Source organism: Hyalella azteca, unplaced genomic scaffold, assembly GCF_000764305.2.
Source record: "Hyalella azteca isolate HAZT.00-mixed unplaced genomic scaffold, Hazt_2.0.2 contig3348, whole genome shotgun sequence".
Taxonomy (NCBI): Eukaryota; Metazoa; Arthropoda; class Malacostraca; order Amphipoda; family Hyalellidae; genus Hyalella; species Hyalella azteca.
In genome coordinates, this window is record NW_025933599.1 from 140,703 (window position 1) to 158,310 (window position 17,608).

Here is a 17,608-nt window from a genome sequence, read left to right on the forward strand (position 1 = left end):
GTATTGTGATGCATTTGCGTGCGTTGTGATGAAGAACATCACTTCTTTGAACAGGTATGTACTCTAGCATTCGCATAATTGCGTGCATGATGAAGGTGAATGGTGAATTTATGGTGAATTTCGAAGATGATGAAGAATCATTTCACGAGAAAATTTTTTGTTGTTTCCTGACATTACACAGGCAGTATTCATCCGCATTCTAGTTTTTGAAAAGTACTTTTAACGCATTCTATTGATGAAAAATCAGTCAAGCATTAAATAAATTGATCTTTCAGCATTTTGTCGTCAAATAGGAGCAAGAGAACGAAAGAAGACATATTCTATAAACTAATGATTTTTATCTGATATATAGTGTATCGTATAGTTATGCGCAGAATATTTCTAACAAATTTGCAGCTGATTGACTGAACAGCGCAAAAATTTATAAAACTTCCTCCATAAAAAATTTGATCAATTTACTTTCAAATAAGGAACCAAAAGTTATTTTAAAAATCAATAATATTTAACTCGTAGACTCGTAGATTCACAGCTTGTTGCGATCTCGAACTCGCAACTCACTGCCTCAATTCTGCTGTGCTTAACCGCCCGGCCTCCTTGCCGATTCTGACCAGAAACTGGCGCACAGAGCTGGGATCGAACCCGCGCCTCTCTGCGCCAATCTTGGTACTCGGAACTTTAACTACTGTGCCACCCTGCTGATTGTTTCTGATTGAGAGTATGAGAGTGAAATGAAATCAATAACAAAGAAAAAGATTTTAAATAACTTCATTTTGATCAAATTTATGAAAAAGATCAGAATTGCAAAATTTAACAGGAAAAAATTATATGCGACTTCTCTTGATTCCTCTGCCCACTCACGGAATCTGCTCAATCTTTGTACACAAAAGCATTAGCCGTGCCAGTAAAGTAAATTTCATACACCATTACACATCTACTCCAGTTGCACTGAATTGGCTCTGAAAGTAACGCTCGCTCTGCGTCGGTTATTCAGTTGCTCTGAATTGGCTCTGAAAGTAACGCTCGCTCTGCGCCGGTTATCCAGTTGCTCTGAATTGGCTCTGAAAGTAACGCTCGTTCTGCGCCGGATGAACAGTACAGTTTTAGCTAAGCTGAAAACAAAGAAGGAAGCATAGCAGCGTTATTTACAGACTCGCAGCGATGCTGACTATAACCAGAGCTGGGTAGCGCTACTTGGAAATGTAGCGGCGCTACCGCTACATGCTCTAAATGTAGCGGGCGCTACCGCTACCGCTACACCCACTAGATTGTAACGGGCGCTACCGCTGCCGCTACAGTAACCGCTCTGATAGTACCGCTCGCTCTGCACCGGTTATCGAGTTGCTCTGAATTGGCTCTGGAAATAACGCTCGCTCTGAATCGACTATGTAAAATAGCGTTCAAAATCGGCACAGATAAGCGCCACCTCCAAGAAATACATCCCGCTTTGGCTTTACGGTCATCGATCTCAGAGGTATTAACCATCGACACATGCTTGATTCCAACTGGGATCAAATATTAGATTTTTATCCAGCAAGTTATGTTTTCGTACATTGGTGAAGTTTGAGCGCTTATTTTCTACTCAGCTCTGCTAACATTTATGGCAAATATGTTACTAATTGGACTTTTTAGCACATTCTCTCAATTATGGAAAAAGGCGCTATTGTGCTCATGTCCGTCAGTCCGTCCGTGACTTCACAGACGGACGGACGGACGAGAAAATGTGCTCTCTGTCACTCACTGCAGTGAGTACTGATCTAATTTTTTCAACATACCCAGTTTTAGTGACATAACGCCTTTTTGTTATTGAAAAATACTATCACAATTTTGCGGTATAGGAGTAGACGGTGATCTTTTGTTATAAAGTTAAAGGGAAATTTTTTATTTTTTACCTCTTAAACCGTGATAATTTGACTGGTTGTTACTGTGGACCGCTTTCGATTAAAATCTGCTGTTAAGCGCACAATATTGAGGACCGAATAATATTAAAGAATGCGGCTCTTTTGACGACAACTGAACTGTGTGGGCACATTGACAATTGATCAGGTGAGGCAGGCAATTCGGTTCCTGGGCCTATACTTGCAAAAAAAAATTAAGAAATCGTAAGTCCATCAGCCAATCATTGACGGCCTTTCGAGCAAAATCCACCAATCATAGACAAGAAAATAGAGCGTAAGTACTTACGTTCACTTAGGGAATTTTGAAAGTATGGTCCCAGAGCATGCAACTGCAGGACCTTGCCACGCGGCTCTTCATTTGATGCACGCTTGAAAGTCACTAATAAATTGAACAACTCGAGCACCAGACGCAGTGATTCGCCCAAGCTCGCCGTTTCGTAAATTGAGCACAGTAGTGTGAAGATAAAAGATTCGTCGACGCAGCTAAATATTTCCCGGTATTAATTATGAACAGACTTCAGTATTGAAGAGTAATTTCGGATTGAAGACTCCAGTGGCAAGCATGCAAGTGAGATCAATAAGTAATTATTTATCGGACGCTACACTATGGTTGAGGTAGCGATCCTACTTCCAATGTCTCAACTTTTTCCACTACCAGCAACAACGAACTATAATTTCCTACTACAATGACGTCCTTCCATCACGTGATGGGATTTGTTACAATATAGGTTTAGTCTTAAATTCAAAACAAGAACGAGCTTTGGTCCATGCATCTCAAAAGTCATTTCGGACTCAATCAAATTTCAGAAAATTATCAACCGATAATCCGCGGTCCAGAACAGGCCGGTGAGTGGCCACCCTGACGCCATTGCGCGAAATTCTCCACACGAGCTGAATTTATAAGAACGAAAAATAGGCATTGGCAGAATTTGGCCAATGATATTAGATATTAAAATTCTGATTTTAGATATTCTGATATTAGATACTAAATGCGTTCATAAGCTGGTAACCACGTAGACAATAGGGCTAATAAAAATACTTACAGCAAAAGGTTAAGGTTTGTTTTCAATTAAACTCACCACATTTCTTCTCTCCGAGATCGAACTAAAATTAAAAGCGATTCAAGAGCAGGCGGCCATTGGCCGTCCAATGGCCACCGCAAATCTGCTTATAATTTTCAGTTTGACCGCGACTCTTGCGTCAGGAAGATTACAATAAACACTTTCTTATAATTTATACTTTATTAAGCTAACACACTCTTGATTTTCAAGGGAAAATCTAATGTAATGAACAATTATTCGATTATTGACCCAAGTTTCGCAATAGGAGTAAAATTTAGTCAATTATCAGATGCATATTGTAAAAAGGGATGAAATTATCCTTGTTTTGTACAACACGTTAAAAACCAATACTTGATGCAATATGGTGGCAAATCATTGGAGGTGACACATATTGTTGCGACTAAATCAGAAATCAATGCATTACAGCGAACAAAGTTATTCCCGTGTAGGGAGCTTATAAAACAATATATTTTTTTCTGTTAAAAATTACCATTTCCTCATGGCGCTTCCATCTGAACATTTTATTCTACGTGAGGGAAGAAAGGCAACCTGGAATTCCCAGCTTATAAATCAGAAAAATGTAAATACATTACAAAGTGATTTTGAAAAGATAAAATTGTAAAATCTCAACTAGATAAATTCAATACGCATAAGGTGTGCGCTACGAGAAGTTATGCGTACATTATCAAGGAATCGTAATTATTATCATAGAAAACTCGAAGAAAATGAAAATGTGAAGGAAGTTCTGCGATCGACGTTCGGCATAAATATATCTAAAATCATGCCGTCGTCTAATACTGATAGCATGAATTACTGAATTATGCAAAACAAGTTCTCATACTAATCATTATATACTAGCGAGTAAAAAACCTCCCTATCAGTTCATCTAGGTCACGATCAACAACAAGGTTCCGTTACGTAAAGACATTGTAACAGCTCACGACCATGCATCCATCACGCAGAAACTAAATTTCTAATAAACTTTTCGCCAACAATGAATTGCGATGAAAGAAATTTCGTGGGCGCCCCCATATTCGATTGCAAAATGAATCACGAACTATGGCATGGATTCACACTGAACGCTTTACTGGGTGGGAATAAAGCACAATCAAGGGGATGAATTCAGGAGCAGTTCGATTGGTATTCAACATACACGAGGCTGAATTAGGAATGGAAATTTACAAATCTTCTGGGTACACGCTGCCTAAAATATTGAGGTTTGTCTTCGGGAACAATTTTTCAAGTTGAAAATCTTGTTAGAAATTGTAATCAAACTAACTTTAAATAAACTCACTCATTTCCTCAAAGAACAAGCTGCTTCTATAGAGCCAATTAATTTCATAGCTAATAAAGAGACAACAAGAATCTATAATGTACACTTTTTCATAAATATCAGAGACTTATAAAGATCAACTCGATAGAAGAACATGAAGAAGTTCAGTAAGTTGGACTACAGATCGTCAATTCCAACTCTATAAACATTCGTTGCTATAAATCATTATATATTACTTAGAATATGGTTCAATGAGCACTCCTTCAACAATAATGGGTGCTGGAAAATTTCCAACAATATATCGAATACGAATTCCACTCGAATCCAATCAACAGATTCGTTGTGATTAACGGAAACACTAAATTGAAATGTGTATCTAACGATTAAACAATAGATCAATAAGAAATAACATCGTTTTCAGTCAAAATAAAACATTATTATTGTCACAACCTCTAACAAGTCGAGCAGTCGAGTCTGTTGACGTACAAGTTAATGGTCCATTTAAGTGGAGAGCGTCAATACGTTATGGCTTCATTTTAAAGATAGTAATCATCATTTAAAGATAGAAGTCATCATTTTAAAGATAGTAGCCAAAAACGAAGTAGATTCTAGGTGAACTTATAGATTTGTATAGGGGGATATAATATTATATATAGGGGTCTATCAGATGTGAGTCAATTTTAGAGGAATTCGTCCAGCACCCAAATGCGGAGGCAACAAGCTGGTGGCAACAGAAACTTGACAATTCATATTAGATTCCTCCTTGCTAAGAGCTTGCGAGTACGATTACATCAAGCTCTAAGTTTACATGAAGGCAGGTTCTGCCAATCAACCAAAAAAGTTCGTATTTTTTTGCAAGCCTCCAGTGATCATATTTGTAAATAAATTTTATGTGAATATTTCCATATCTAAAGCGCTACACCACAAGCTTTACGGCTGATATAAAGTGTCAAGTTTATGCTCCACCAGCAGTGACATATTAAGCCACTAACTCTATCAAGGCATTGCAAGTTCACGACAAGATGAACTAATAAAATCTAAGAACATACACTATTTGGTCATATTGACAAAAATAATGCTAATGACAAGAATTATAATCGATGCGAGACAGACCACTTGAGCAAGAACATATTCATGACAAATGAGAGTAAAAATACAAGCAAAAATTTAAAACCAAATTGCACTGAAAATAATACGTTAGTTCTCTTATCAACCACTGCAAATACGCAGAGAGAACAAAATTAATAACTTAACTGCCTCATTAAGTCCTTGACCGGCCAACGACCGATTGTCCATTAATTGAGGAGGCTGCAGCTTTGTAAGATTTTGAATGCTAAATTTTTAATCGGAACCACAACTGTGGGCCCGGCAATTGGTTAATAAATACAAAAGAGCTTGATTTTCCTTGTAAATAATCCGGTCACATAACTCAAATTCAGCATAGACTTTATCTCGGAATAATATACTCCGGATATTAGCTATGATGAAGCTAAGCACAAAATGTGCTCAAAAATACAAAAAAAAATCGTCTAAATCAACATCAACTTCATATCGTTATTATTAATTTATACAGAAATAACAACGCATCACTGCCGCTTCACTAGAAAAAATGAGACACCATCTCAAAAAAAAATCCAAGACTCAACAAAAGATGAAAAAGGTTGAAGGGTGTAAACAGGTACGAGGGAAAAGTGGTAACATTGATCGTTGGACCAAGGAAAATGACAACCAACCATCCCAAGCTATGTACACGTTTAAACAATTTACTAATTTGATGGACCATAAAAGATTTAAGAATCTTACGTGTTTTTCGTTACAGTAAACTACGACGCTTATAAAAGGAGAGTTGTCTACCTCATTCAAATATAAGCTAACCATCGTAAAAAACAGTCTACTAATAAATGTTTACAGCTTTTCTCTTCATTACTTTTCTCATGAATTAATTAAAATCGATGCCGAGTACATTGAAAGAAATAATTACATACAAAAAATAGGAAGAAATCTATTTCTTCCTCTAATGAAACAAATTTGAGAAAATGAATATTGCGTGATGATCCGCGTAAGAAATATTAGGAACAATTACGAAAAATTTACGTAAGAAGAATAAGAGATTGCAAATACTTCAGCTCTCATAATTCCAAATAATTTCCAAATAATTCAGCTCTCAAAAGATATCAAGCAGACTTGGTCCACTGCTTCAGTGATCCCTCACTTCAGCTAAACCATGTCTTGCTGGAAACAATTCAAGACAAAATTCATAATGAATTTCAAATCTATGTACAAAATTAGCTTAGAATAAACGCTAACAAAAATGTGGACTGAAGACCACACATATACGTATGCCAAGTAGGAGGTAATGGGAAAAAATGGCTTTCTTATACGACTTCCCAAGAAAATATTATAGGTATACGCTCGTACTAAATCACTTAATTCATTCTTGAATTATAATAACAAGAACATTAAGAAAAAATCAACCTTTCATCTTGAGTTTCCCTATTTATCTGTGACAAAAATACAAATCATCGAGCATTAAGTGCCGCAACTGACAAGCTAAGAATAAACCAATGATTTCTCTATTATCTTATAAGTGAATCTTTTCGTTCGACAAAAATTATTGCGAAACATTTAAATTAGACCTCTAAGAATAAAACTTATGAAGTATTTCCAAATAATTTCATAATATTACTGCAAGATGTTCTATCACTTTTAATAGTATCCTGTGTGTGACAATCTTTAAAGCGCAGACTTTGAGATAACATTCAAAGTAAAAGGTGATTAAAGTTCACAATCGATTCCAACCTCAGTGAAGAAATATCACGCTGAAAAAACCTCATCTTCTTAACATAATAAATGATAATGCGTAAAAAAGCCCTAATAGCGCGGCAAGAATTATGAGTAAATTTTGTTAAAAAATTCATACAGCAAGTTCAGGAACAAGAATAATATTCTATTAATTTACAAAAATTAATGTAAACCAATAATTAAATATAGTTAATTGGGTGCAACGTTTCACAAATTCTCTGGAAAATACTACCCGAGGTCTCGAAAAGTTTGAAGCGTAAAATAGATAAATTGGTCGTTACACAAAATCTATCTATCAGAATATAACGATTGTCTAGGGATGCTGAAAAACTATCTACATATCACTCTTTCTGCCAACTGATTAAATTGCACGAGCGTACAATACATGAAAATTGTATTGAGGTATTACAATCCACCGCTCAAAGCACAGTTAAGGGTTTTGTAACCTAGAAATGTCATATCGTAAATTTGGCTTTATCCTTTGCTACCATGCATGACAACGGAATAGACATGTACCTATATACTTTAATTCAAATTTCGTCTGTCCTCAGCAAATTACCACTAACTCCCACGTTACAAAGGCAAGCAGTTCACGCTCAGTAAAAAGTTATCTTATTTACTTTCACGGCTCATTACGAGTTTCATTCAACGAAATTATGCTACATTTTCTCTCTTTGTGATCATTAGATGTGATTTCGAACAGAACCCTACAGTTTAGAGTGACATTTTCTTAATACACAAGAGTACCTAAATTACAACAACGACTAAGAAAAGGGCTAGCTCATTAGTAGGTTATTTAATTAATTTCAAATGCTCTGTATAACTGAAAACATGATTCCAAATGAAAATAATTGCCTACTGAGAGCCAACACAATTATCATTGCGAATGGCTGTCGCATAGGCTGAAATATTGATTTCCCATGCACCATGAAGACTTACTTCATTTTCTTTTAAATAATAATTCAGGTAAGAATAGCGTTGAAATAAGACGATCGAATTAGTTAGCTTGGGCCGTGCAAGACCACTAATTTAGACTGATATAAGAAAATAAATTCTTTCATCGCCCAGCAAACTTGATACTAAACTTTTTATTTAGAATTTCCAATTAGGAGCAAACTGTTTTACTTTACAAAATTATAAGGAAGAGAACACGCGCGACTAAAACATTCCCCACACTAACTCCTTAACCCATAATCGAACGGATAATCATCAGTGGTTAAACACCCTATCAGTCACACACTCTAATCATAAATAGTGAAACTAGGTGTTTTAATTTACCAGTTAATATCTGATTATACATCAAGCAAATTTAATCAGGGTTTCCTCCTGAAAAATGGGAGAAAATTTCCCGAAAGTTATATAGGCTATCGACGTTGATAATGGGTTAAGCTCTATTAACAGCCATACAGGCTGATGTCACTTCGACACTTATCACTTCGACTCAAGTTTGGCGATCCTCTAAGACATCTTTAAGACAAAACCCATTACAATAATTCTAAGTTTATAATGAAAGAAAGGATGATCAATGATTGGTTCGAAGGTGATTTCAGAATCGATGAATCTTTCACGAAGAAAATAACAACAATAAATTATCACAATTGAGGGAGGCACTTGGAGAAAAGTTAACCCCTACTCAAATGTGCAGAGGCTACGGTACGCATGTACCGACAAAAAACCGACCACTCCAGCTAGGAGACTTCGAACACTAGAGCTAGGAGGCTCCGAACACTCTAGCTAGGAGGCTTCGATTACCTTAGCTAGGAGTCAGCGTTCACCCTTGCTAGGAAGCATCGATCACTTCAGCTAGGAGACCTTGATCACTCTAGCTAGGAGACTTCGGTCGCTCTACCTAGGAGGCATCGAAAACTGTAGCTAAGAGACATCGAAAACTCTAGTCATGAGAAATCGATCAAGCAAATTAGCTGGAAGATTGGAAGGCTCCATCCAAAGGATCCATTTGCCTCGACCGGTCTAAAATAATCATGTCACAGCTAGGGCTTCACAGAAGGAAATTACTCACCACTTTTGTACACACAATTATTCAATCGTAACAATTCAGATGCAGATCAGCTTCTGATTAGAGCCGGCGTGCCCGCGCTAATTTTTCACTTGACATTAATCAAATTTTATCCTGTAGTCATCATGCCATTCTCACCTGAAATGTGAAATATATCAAAACCAGAACAATATTCGTCATTCATCTTTCTGAAACGACAAAAATTAGCAGCTGATTTGCACCTCAATTATATCTAGGCAAGTGTCTCGCACAGTATTGTTCATCGGGAACTCGATGAAAACCACTAACCAACTAAAGCTACCAAGTATAAACGTTATTAATTTATGTACTATCATTTCTATAACGGTGGATCATGTTGAGGTTGTCGTATCATTGATGCAGGTCTGGGACCCGCTCTAACAGGAGCCACTGTTTCGTGGTCATTTTCTAAGGGATCAGCGGCATCCGACATGAAGTTGTCGGACAAATGATGCCTTGAAGTCGAAAGTATGTTGTGAGCAGCGCGATCCATTTCTTCGTTGGTCATTTGTAGCGCTTCGGCGATTTCTCTAGAAGTGTTGCGTACGAAATCAGGATCACAGTATTTACCCAGCCCTTGCTCGACCAAAACCTGCATAGAAAGAAATTTATCGATACAGAATACTCGTTTAGACTTGTACTTGATTACAAAATTAAACCAAACGTGACATTTCCCAATTTTATTAACGTGATTCTGACATTGCATGAATAAACTTTAATTCTAAACAATGAAATATAATTTTCCAAATTCAATCGAACCTATGCACTAATTCACAACTACAGTTTCATCATTAAAGAGAAAAAACGTATACAAAAGCAAACTTGATATTTGTTTTCAAATTTTCTGTCGAATAGGCACATCAAACATACCAGGGCTCTCTAAGGAATAATAAATAATCATCAGGACTCTCCCGAATAAAGTTTTGACTTAGTTCCATGGTACAACTTTTTGAACGGCCGAAGAAAAATGTACATACTCGACCATTTCCGCGCGATAAAGAATCACCTAGCAATAAGAAAACTACAAAAACCTTGTGAATATAATTACTTAGCTAAATTACACACTGCCTTCGTCCAACCAATATCTCAAATCCCGTCATTGTTCTCAGCCGATGAACGTGCGACTATGATAATTATTCAGAATTATTGTAAGCTGGATTAAGAGTATAATGCCCTGCGCACAATCAAGCTATATGAACCTCCAGCATGAATAAGCAAAATAATTCAAATGTTGAATCAGCAAGCTTTTGGTTCGTCGTTTATTCTTAATCGAAGAAAGAGAGAGCAATTAAGCATGGACGACTCACAATTATTTCTTGTTCGTCGTTTATTCTTAATCGAAGAAATCGCCAGGGGACAGGCAGGGTAAGAAAAGACGGCGAATAACAGCAGTTCCGTCAGCGGGAGAGTGAAAATAGGACCCGGGACCGGGAGGAGAAAACGCAGTTAGGATGAAATTGTGTGAAGTAAAGGTCGGATACAGTAGCAAAGTCGAGAGAAACCGACATGAAGATTCCAGCCCATTTTATACGGAGAGCAGCAGACCCATGAGCGGTATAAGCCAGTCAGCCCGTGAGCGAGGCAGGATAGTCGGTCCGTAAGCGGTGGAAGAGTCGGCCCGTGTGCGGTGGAGAGCAGTCGGCCCGTGTGCGGTGAAGAGCAGTTGACCCGTGTGCGTTGAAGAGGAGTTGGCCCATACGAGGGTCAAGATAAGGTGGATAAAGAGGTGGCCCAGAAAGAAGACGAGGAATTTCAGGTAGAATTTAAAGGACGAAAAGGGAGATGAGTTTCAGGAAGAGGCGAGTGTGAAGAATGGGCGTTGAATAAGTAGATGAAGTCGCAGATTCAAACCCAGACACGGAATGATTGATTCAAGTTCGAGAAGAGACTCCAAGCAATACAGAGAGGGATGTGTCGATGGAATATTTGGTGTAATTCAGGGAAAAATTGGGTAAGGTGCAATTGAGAAGAATAATACAAATTATATGCATAAAGATATGCCAAACAGGGATCCATTGCACGTTTGGAAGGGATTGAAATTTGGTTGAGTTATAAATTAGGGGATGTGCCAAACGAGCATCCAGAATAATTTAAATAGAGAGTGGTGAATGTTTCCAACAAATGGCAGTGTGAATGTGACCAAGAACGTGGAGAGTTAGGTCAGGCAGGGAAGAAGGTGGCTCAGTCGTAGTGTAGAATTAGGTGCAAACAAAGAGGAAACGACCGAATTGAACGAGTTAAAAACCATGGATGTAATTACGGACGAAATTATATTACGGTGCATTAAATTTAGCCCGATTTATGATTTTATTTCAGAATGGTAGAGAAGGTATAAATTTACGAATGTTATTCGTTTTTAATGTATATATCATGAAGATAATCAATGGCATCGAATGCCATCGAATTGATTCACATTGATGGTTTGGTGAATTATAATGAATGTCACGCGATCAAATTAAATTAATGGCAGAGTGATGAGTCATGAATGTCATTCCAATGAATTAAGATGATGAACCATACATTGGGGGATAAACATGTAGGTTATTTAATAAAAAAAACATATGCAACCAAATGGTGAAAGGGCGGTCAAGTTATGGTATAAACAATGCATCAATGCAGGAAGGGGTTAACAAAATAACAATATTTTTATAGAAAAATGTGACCAGTTTATGGCACGGGTGAATATATTTCGTTCAGTTACCGAGGAATGGTTTATGTCAAAAATAGTGTACAACAATGCAATAATTTTTTTGTGTAAGCGAGAATGACAAATAAAATTCAAATCGATGGATGCATTGATCATAATTATTGCAAATAACATTCGAAATTTTAATTACAAGTTTTGAAAATTATTTATCGTCAACCCAACGCAATTGGTGAACGAAAAAAAAAACATTTTTACGTCGTTAATTGGTTTATGTTGAAATTATTGAATGTTGTGCACGGGAGGAACAAAAATTTTGGGACGAGTGAAATAATTTTTTTTTGTAAAAGCAGTTTTGACAATTTATCACGCGGGGGTTTAATTAAATGCAAAAAAATATATATTCAACACATTTTAGGGAGGGGAATAAGGTAGAACATTCACATGACAACACATGATGCACCACTCATCAGGAGTACATAGATGAACGAAAAATGAGTACATAGACAAACGAAAAGTGATACCACGCAACAAACATAAACGATACACGACGAGTAAGTGCATTCAGAGCCCGATCAGAGTTTACGGTAATGACATAATTTTTAGACAGGTTTAAGAAATGTCGGGTGGAGTAACATTGTGAGAAAGAAAAGTTAAAAAATATTCAGAAAAAGGTTCAAGAAGGAAAAATTTTTCAGTGAAAGAAAAGCCAAGAAAGATGGGAGGGTGTAACCGAGGTAGATGAGAAAAGGTTTAACAAAAAAGCAACATATATAATTTAGAAATTCATGATTAGATCGTTATGTTGGCAATAGAGTGAAAAACGACGAAAAAGAGTAATTATTATTGCAGTTGTAAAACATTTAAAATGTCATACACATTAGGAAATAAGTTAAAATAAAAGCGTGATCATAAACAACGTACGTAGGAATAAGTGTAGTCAGTGGCCGACGATCGTGATGAGGAGGAGACAGAAGAATAAAGTTAGTAATATGATAAAATTCATGATGAGCATGAAATTCAGGAAATAAGGGAATAATTAACAGATAGAAAAAAAGATGTCGAGAAGAAAAAGGAAATAGAAGGAGATCGAAATTGTGAAGGAGAGAAGAAAGAACATAGAAATAAGTGCAATTGGGGAAATAATTGCAGAAAGGTGAAGAATAAATAAGCAGAAGGGATATAACTCAGAAAGTGGAGAGTTGGTTTGATTCGTAGAAATTTAAGTAAAGAATAAGAGAATATGCGTGGAAGGAGGACGGAGAAAAGTGGGAAGGACGAAGCAAGCTCAGAGTGTTGTTTGATCCGGGAAAATGTTTGGAAAAGAAAAGGGAGAGATGCAATAAAATTAATATCAAGAGTCTACATGTAAAATTGCTGCAAAATTATTCCCTTTGTGGATCCACATTATGGAACTACGACTAGCCAATACTAGCGACTAGCAAGTGAAAATAAACCCATTATATGGGCGTAAATTATTTCTTCTAATTAGCTACGACTAAAGACGACCAAAATTTGTTCTCATTGTTCAAAGAATTGATCCAAAGAGGTTTAATATTAATCAAAAGTTTTGCTAAGTTCGATTTAAATCTACTGTGCGCTTAATTTCCATGAGCCGATTAAAGAAAGTAAGACAATGAGGCTGACAAATTCTCCAAGCTTAAAGTGAAATTGACAAAATAGATTTGCTTACTTCATTGAAATGAGGCCCTTGTTGATAAAAATAATCGCTAAAAGTTGCCAGTTATAAGCATTGCTTGTTATTTTTTCATGAACTCCTCATGACCTTTCACAACACTAAGTACAATAAAATTATTGGAGGCTACGTAGTTTTTTCAAATGTTTTACTTCTTCAATTTAAACAAAATATTTTCCTAAATGCAGTAAAAACACAAAATATATTTTAGCATCCACTAATAATATGCCAAGAAAACTCCATTATGTCTAATTAATCAATGAACAAATTGGTCATGACAGAAAATGCTTGAAAAAAGCAAGCCACACTCAAATCAAAGATAATAGCCATGCTCGTTACTCATCACCATCACAAAATAACATGCATCACTTTATAGAACCTGTACAGTTTTCTGCATCACCTCAGCTCCGATAGAAGGCATGTTATGCGAACACAAACTCAAAGTAACAAAAAACTTGCAACAAATGAAAACGTCTGCCAACGTTGCTAAACCAATTTATTAGTTGAAAGCATTTCGACGACTTGAATTAATGCAACACCCAAAGCATTTACTGAAGCAAGTCTGTAAGAAGCTAAGCGTTTGGGCAAATCCATCATCATTTAACGAAAGTCATTTAAAGTTCATCTCATAACTGTTCTACGGCTACACATGATAGTAATCATCAACAAGTAGCAAAGCGAGTCCATAGGGAATGAGGATAAGGAGGAAGACAGGATGCATGTAGGATCAATAAGGTGGAAGACAGGATGCATGTAGGACCAATAGGTATATGTCGCAGCAAAGTGGGGCACATTTTTAGGGCACAAATGTTAAGAATATTTTACTCAATAAGTGTCCTGGCGACTACAGTTTTGGACCAAGACGCGTTTACGATATCAAATCCTATTCCTGCAAATACTCTTAAGATCCTACGATTGCACTGAATTACAAGTCCTATTCCAAGGGAGTTACGAAATTTCAAGAATGACAAGAATTAATTTGGAAAATATTTGGTTCCGTGACTTGGTGAAATAATTGTTCCTGTATGAATTAGGATAATGCGACCAAAAAAAAAGCACTGATCGAGACGTTACAATCAACGTATCTCAGAAGACGTAAAATATGATTACAATTCTCGTTGCAAAAATACTTGCTCTCTCATCTTCTGAAATACGAGTCCAGATATATAAAACAACTCTAATATTACTGAAAAATTCCTGCGGAGTGTTTTTTTCACAGCGAAATGTGCTTTGAATCGATGAATGTGCACCACTTTATTCAAATCAAATAGTTGAATATCAGCCGTAAGGATTTCGTGGTAATGACGTACTTTTATCTTGCTTTGAAGGAACTACACAGTACAACTATAATACAAGTTGATGTAAGAATTGGAATGATTCATCACACTCGAGGAGAATTTTTGATGGATGCAATACAATAACGTAGTAATATTTCTCGTGGCCACGAAGTCCTTGAGCATTTTGAATGAATAAAAAAAAATTGGAGCTCTCACTATACCAAATAAGAAGTCATGATTTCATGATTGATAAAGTTTAGACAGCATGAAAGTAGAAGCATTCTGAATCACTGTATTTTATTTAGTTCTGCATTCAATAAGACGCAGCAAGAGAAGCAACTGTTGAGCAAATGCACAAAAAATGCCGCCGAATTTGGCAGAATATTACCTAAGCGAAAGCGACATGACAGATGTAGACGAATAGGGGCCCTCGAAACGATGCGTCTGAGAAGATATTTTAGAGGAAGATTGAGACGGGTTTTGGCCAAAACGACTTAGTCTGTCTTTTCGTCTGAAAGTGTCCTGTATTTTATGAACGATTGAAGTGTGGATGGGAGTGCTTGATGATGGAACAGAAACCCCGGTTGCACTGGTAGTAACAACCGTTGAGTAGATGACAGACGTTGTTGGTACGCTGACACCACGAATGGAAGATGGCAATGGACAAGGAACATCTTGAGTGAAAAGAGCGGCAAACTTTTTGGAGACGGCATCGGTGGTTGATTCGTCCCACTCATCCACGATACGTGAACTGCAGTCATCATCGTCGGCGTTACGAACTGGTAGATCGTAAGCTTTAACTGATGGATTTCCGATGGAAGTCTCGTTTTCTGGTAAAAGCTGCACGGATTTCAAATGCAGCGGAAGGCGAGACCTAGGAGAAGAAAGAGATGACCTAGGAGGAGACGGCACTCGATCTTCATGAAGGTACGGGTGAAGTAAATGGTAGGATGGGGACATGATGCTGTAAGACCTAACGCGTGACGTTCTCGGTATGGTAGCGACTTCGTCTGGAAAATTTTCTCCGGTATAATACAATGATTGTAGATCAGATTCGACGCCAGCAACTAAATCATGAGTAGGGGAAACTCTTGACTCGTCAAACTGGTGCAATTCAGGTTCAGTGGTTGGTTCGTAAGGAAGATCGTATGTTGAAGCGGTTGGGAAGGTGAATGCAGTTGCGCCTACTAACATTGTATCCGGGTTGAGAGTGTTAGGGGAGTCGTCAAGAGATTCTTCTCTCTCCAAATCTGCGGTGTGATGGGGAGAAATTGTTATAGGGGACTGCGAAGGAGCCGGAGGGGGTGGGCTATTGTGACACCCATCGTCTTGGTAGCGACATATATGAGAAGCCCTATTGAAGAAATGACAACAGTCACTTCTATTGGAGAGCCTACTCACTTGTGTGGGTCGTATCAAGCGCGTTTTATGACATTTGTGCGGATTTTTAGGGTTGCATTGAGACCTAAATTCATAGACAGGAGAATGTTCAGGGATCCGTATTTTACCCGAAGCAACTTCAGAAGCCATCGATGAAATTTCGCTCGTGTCTTTTCGCCGACTTTTCCGTCTGAGTCTTGGAGTTTCCGTTTGCGAACAAATAGATTCATTTGACGAGTATGACGATGAAGATGATGAATTCAAATTAGGATGAGAATGAGATTGCACAAGAGGAGGACGTGGGAGGAAACGATGGCATGGTCGTGGCGATAGAGAAGCCAAGACAGCGCGTGGTGTCAAAGAAGCCACTTGTTGTAGTAAACTTTTGACTGATAGTAACTGGGAGTCCTTTGACAGTATTGCTGATGCTTTGGCCGAAAAGGTAGAGGTGCAAGGAACATTGGGTAGGGTTCTGTGATGGGAAGCAGTTGGTCGTGGTGGGATTGGAAGCGTAGGTCTAGGGTGAGTAGGAGGATGATGAGCAAGAGAAGGCAGACGATTGGTAGATGGAGTGGTGGTTGGAAATGTTAGAGGCCGGGCGCTACCTCGACCATGGAAGGATGCTCGGTCGCCACGTCTGAAGGAGGAAGAAGCAGGAGGCTGGGGTGAGGTAGGAGCTGTTGCAGCCCCAGATGCAGGGGCTGTTGCAGCCCCTGAGGCCATAACAGCTCCAGCTACAGCTAGAGTGTGAGCATGGGTGCAGCGAAGGCAGTCAGCGATGTTGCTGAAACTGCGGGAAACCCGAATGCCAGGGCGTCCCAAGCAGCCCAGCGACCAACCGCGGCTCGCTATAGGGGACTGCGCAGTTTTCGGGCTCGCAGCCTGCGACTTTTCACCTTCCTCATCACTCAGGCTGGAGGAAGCCACGTTAGTCACATGCCAAACTCTCCAATGCAGTTATCACTCCATGATCACTCAGATGCAGCAAAACTTCAGTGCATTAGTACACGTCAAGACCGCTTGAGTCCAGCGAACTCCTCAATGCAAAAGGAATTAGTAAAGCAAACAAATTTCTTATGCAGTTAAATGACTTAGTGCCTTGTCTCAAACTTTAAGGATTTTTTCCCCTTTTTCCATTCAAAAGCGTCTTTTCCCACGTTTCCTCATCCAGTGTGAAAAAATGCAATACAACAAAAATGTACGCCAATCAACTTTAACCTTTGATCCAAAAGTTGTTAGAATAAATTTAAAAACATGCGGGACATTGAAATTTACTTGATACGAGCAAGTCAGTGCTTGTATGCTTAGGTACTCAAAAATTTCAAATTTTGCATTATAATTGTGATTGCATAACCGGATCGTAGAAAATGTGTTGGAAGGCAACAATATTACGGGTGCAATTTTTCTCAGATTCAACTCTTTGCCACCCTTCAGACATTTCCCTTTTTTTAGTGATATTATTATTCAGCATACTTTGATTTTTTTTGAAGGGGCAGCAAAGGGTCAAGTTGAAGTTGCAAGTGCCGTGATAATCACCTTTTTTTT

The 17,608-nt window shown here is 37.9% G+C and overlaps 1 protein-coding gene across 1 annotated transcript in view; it reads right to left on the reverse strand.

The window, feature by feature from the left end:
- Positions 1–14,853: 14,853 nt before the first annotated feature.
- Positions 14,854–17,608, reverse strand: part of LOC108668670 (voltage-dependent calcium channel type D subunit alpha-1) — a 71,556-nt gene continuing 68,801 nt past the window's right edge. Inside the window, exon 26 of the mRNA XM_047879559.1 lies at positions 14,854–16,700. Within this exon, the coding sequence (XP_047735515.1) occupies positions 15,068–16,700 (1,633 nt within the window). The 3' untranslated portion in view covers positions 14,854–15,067. The remainder of the gene's footprint in view (positions 16,701–17,608) is intronic.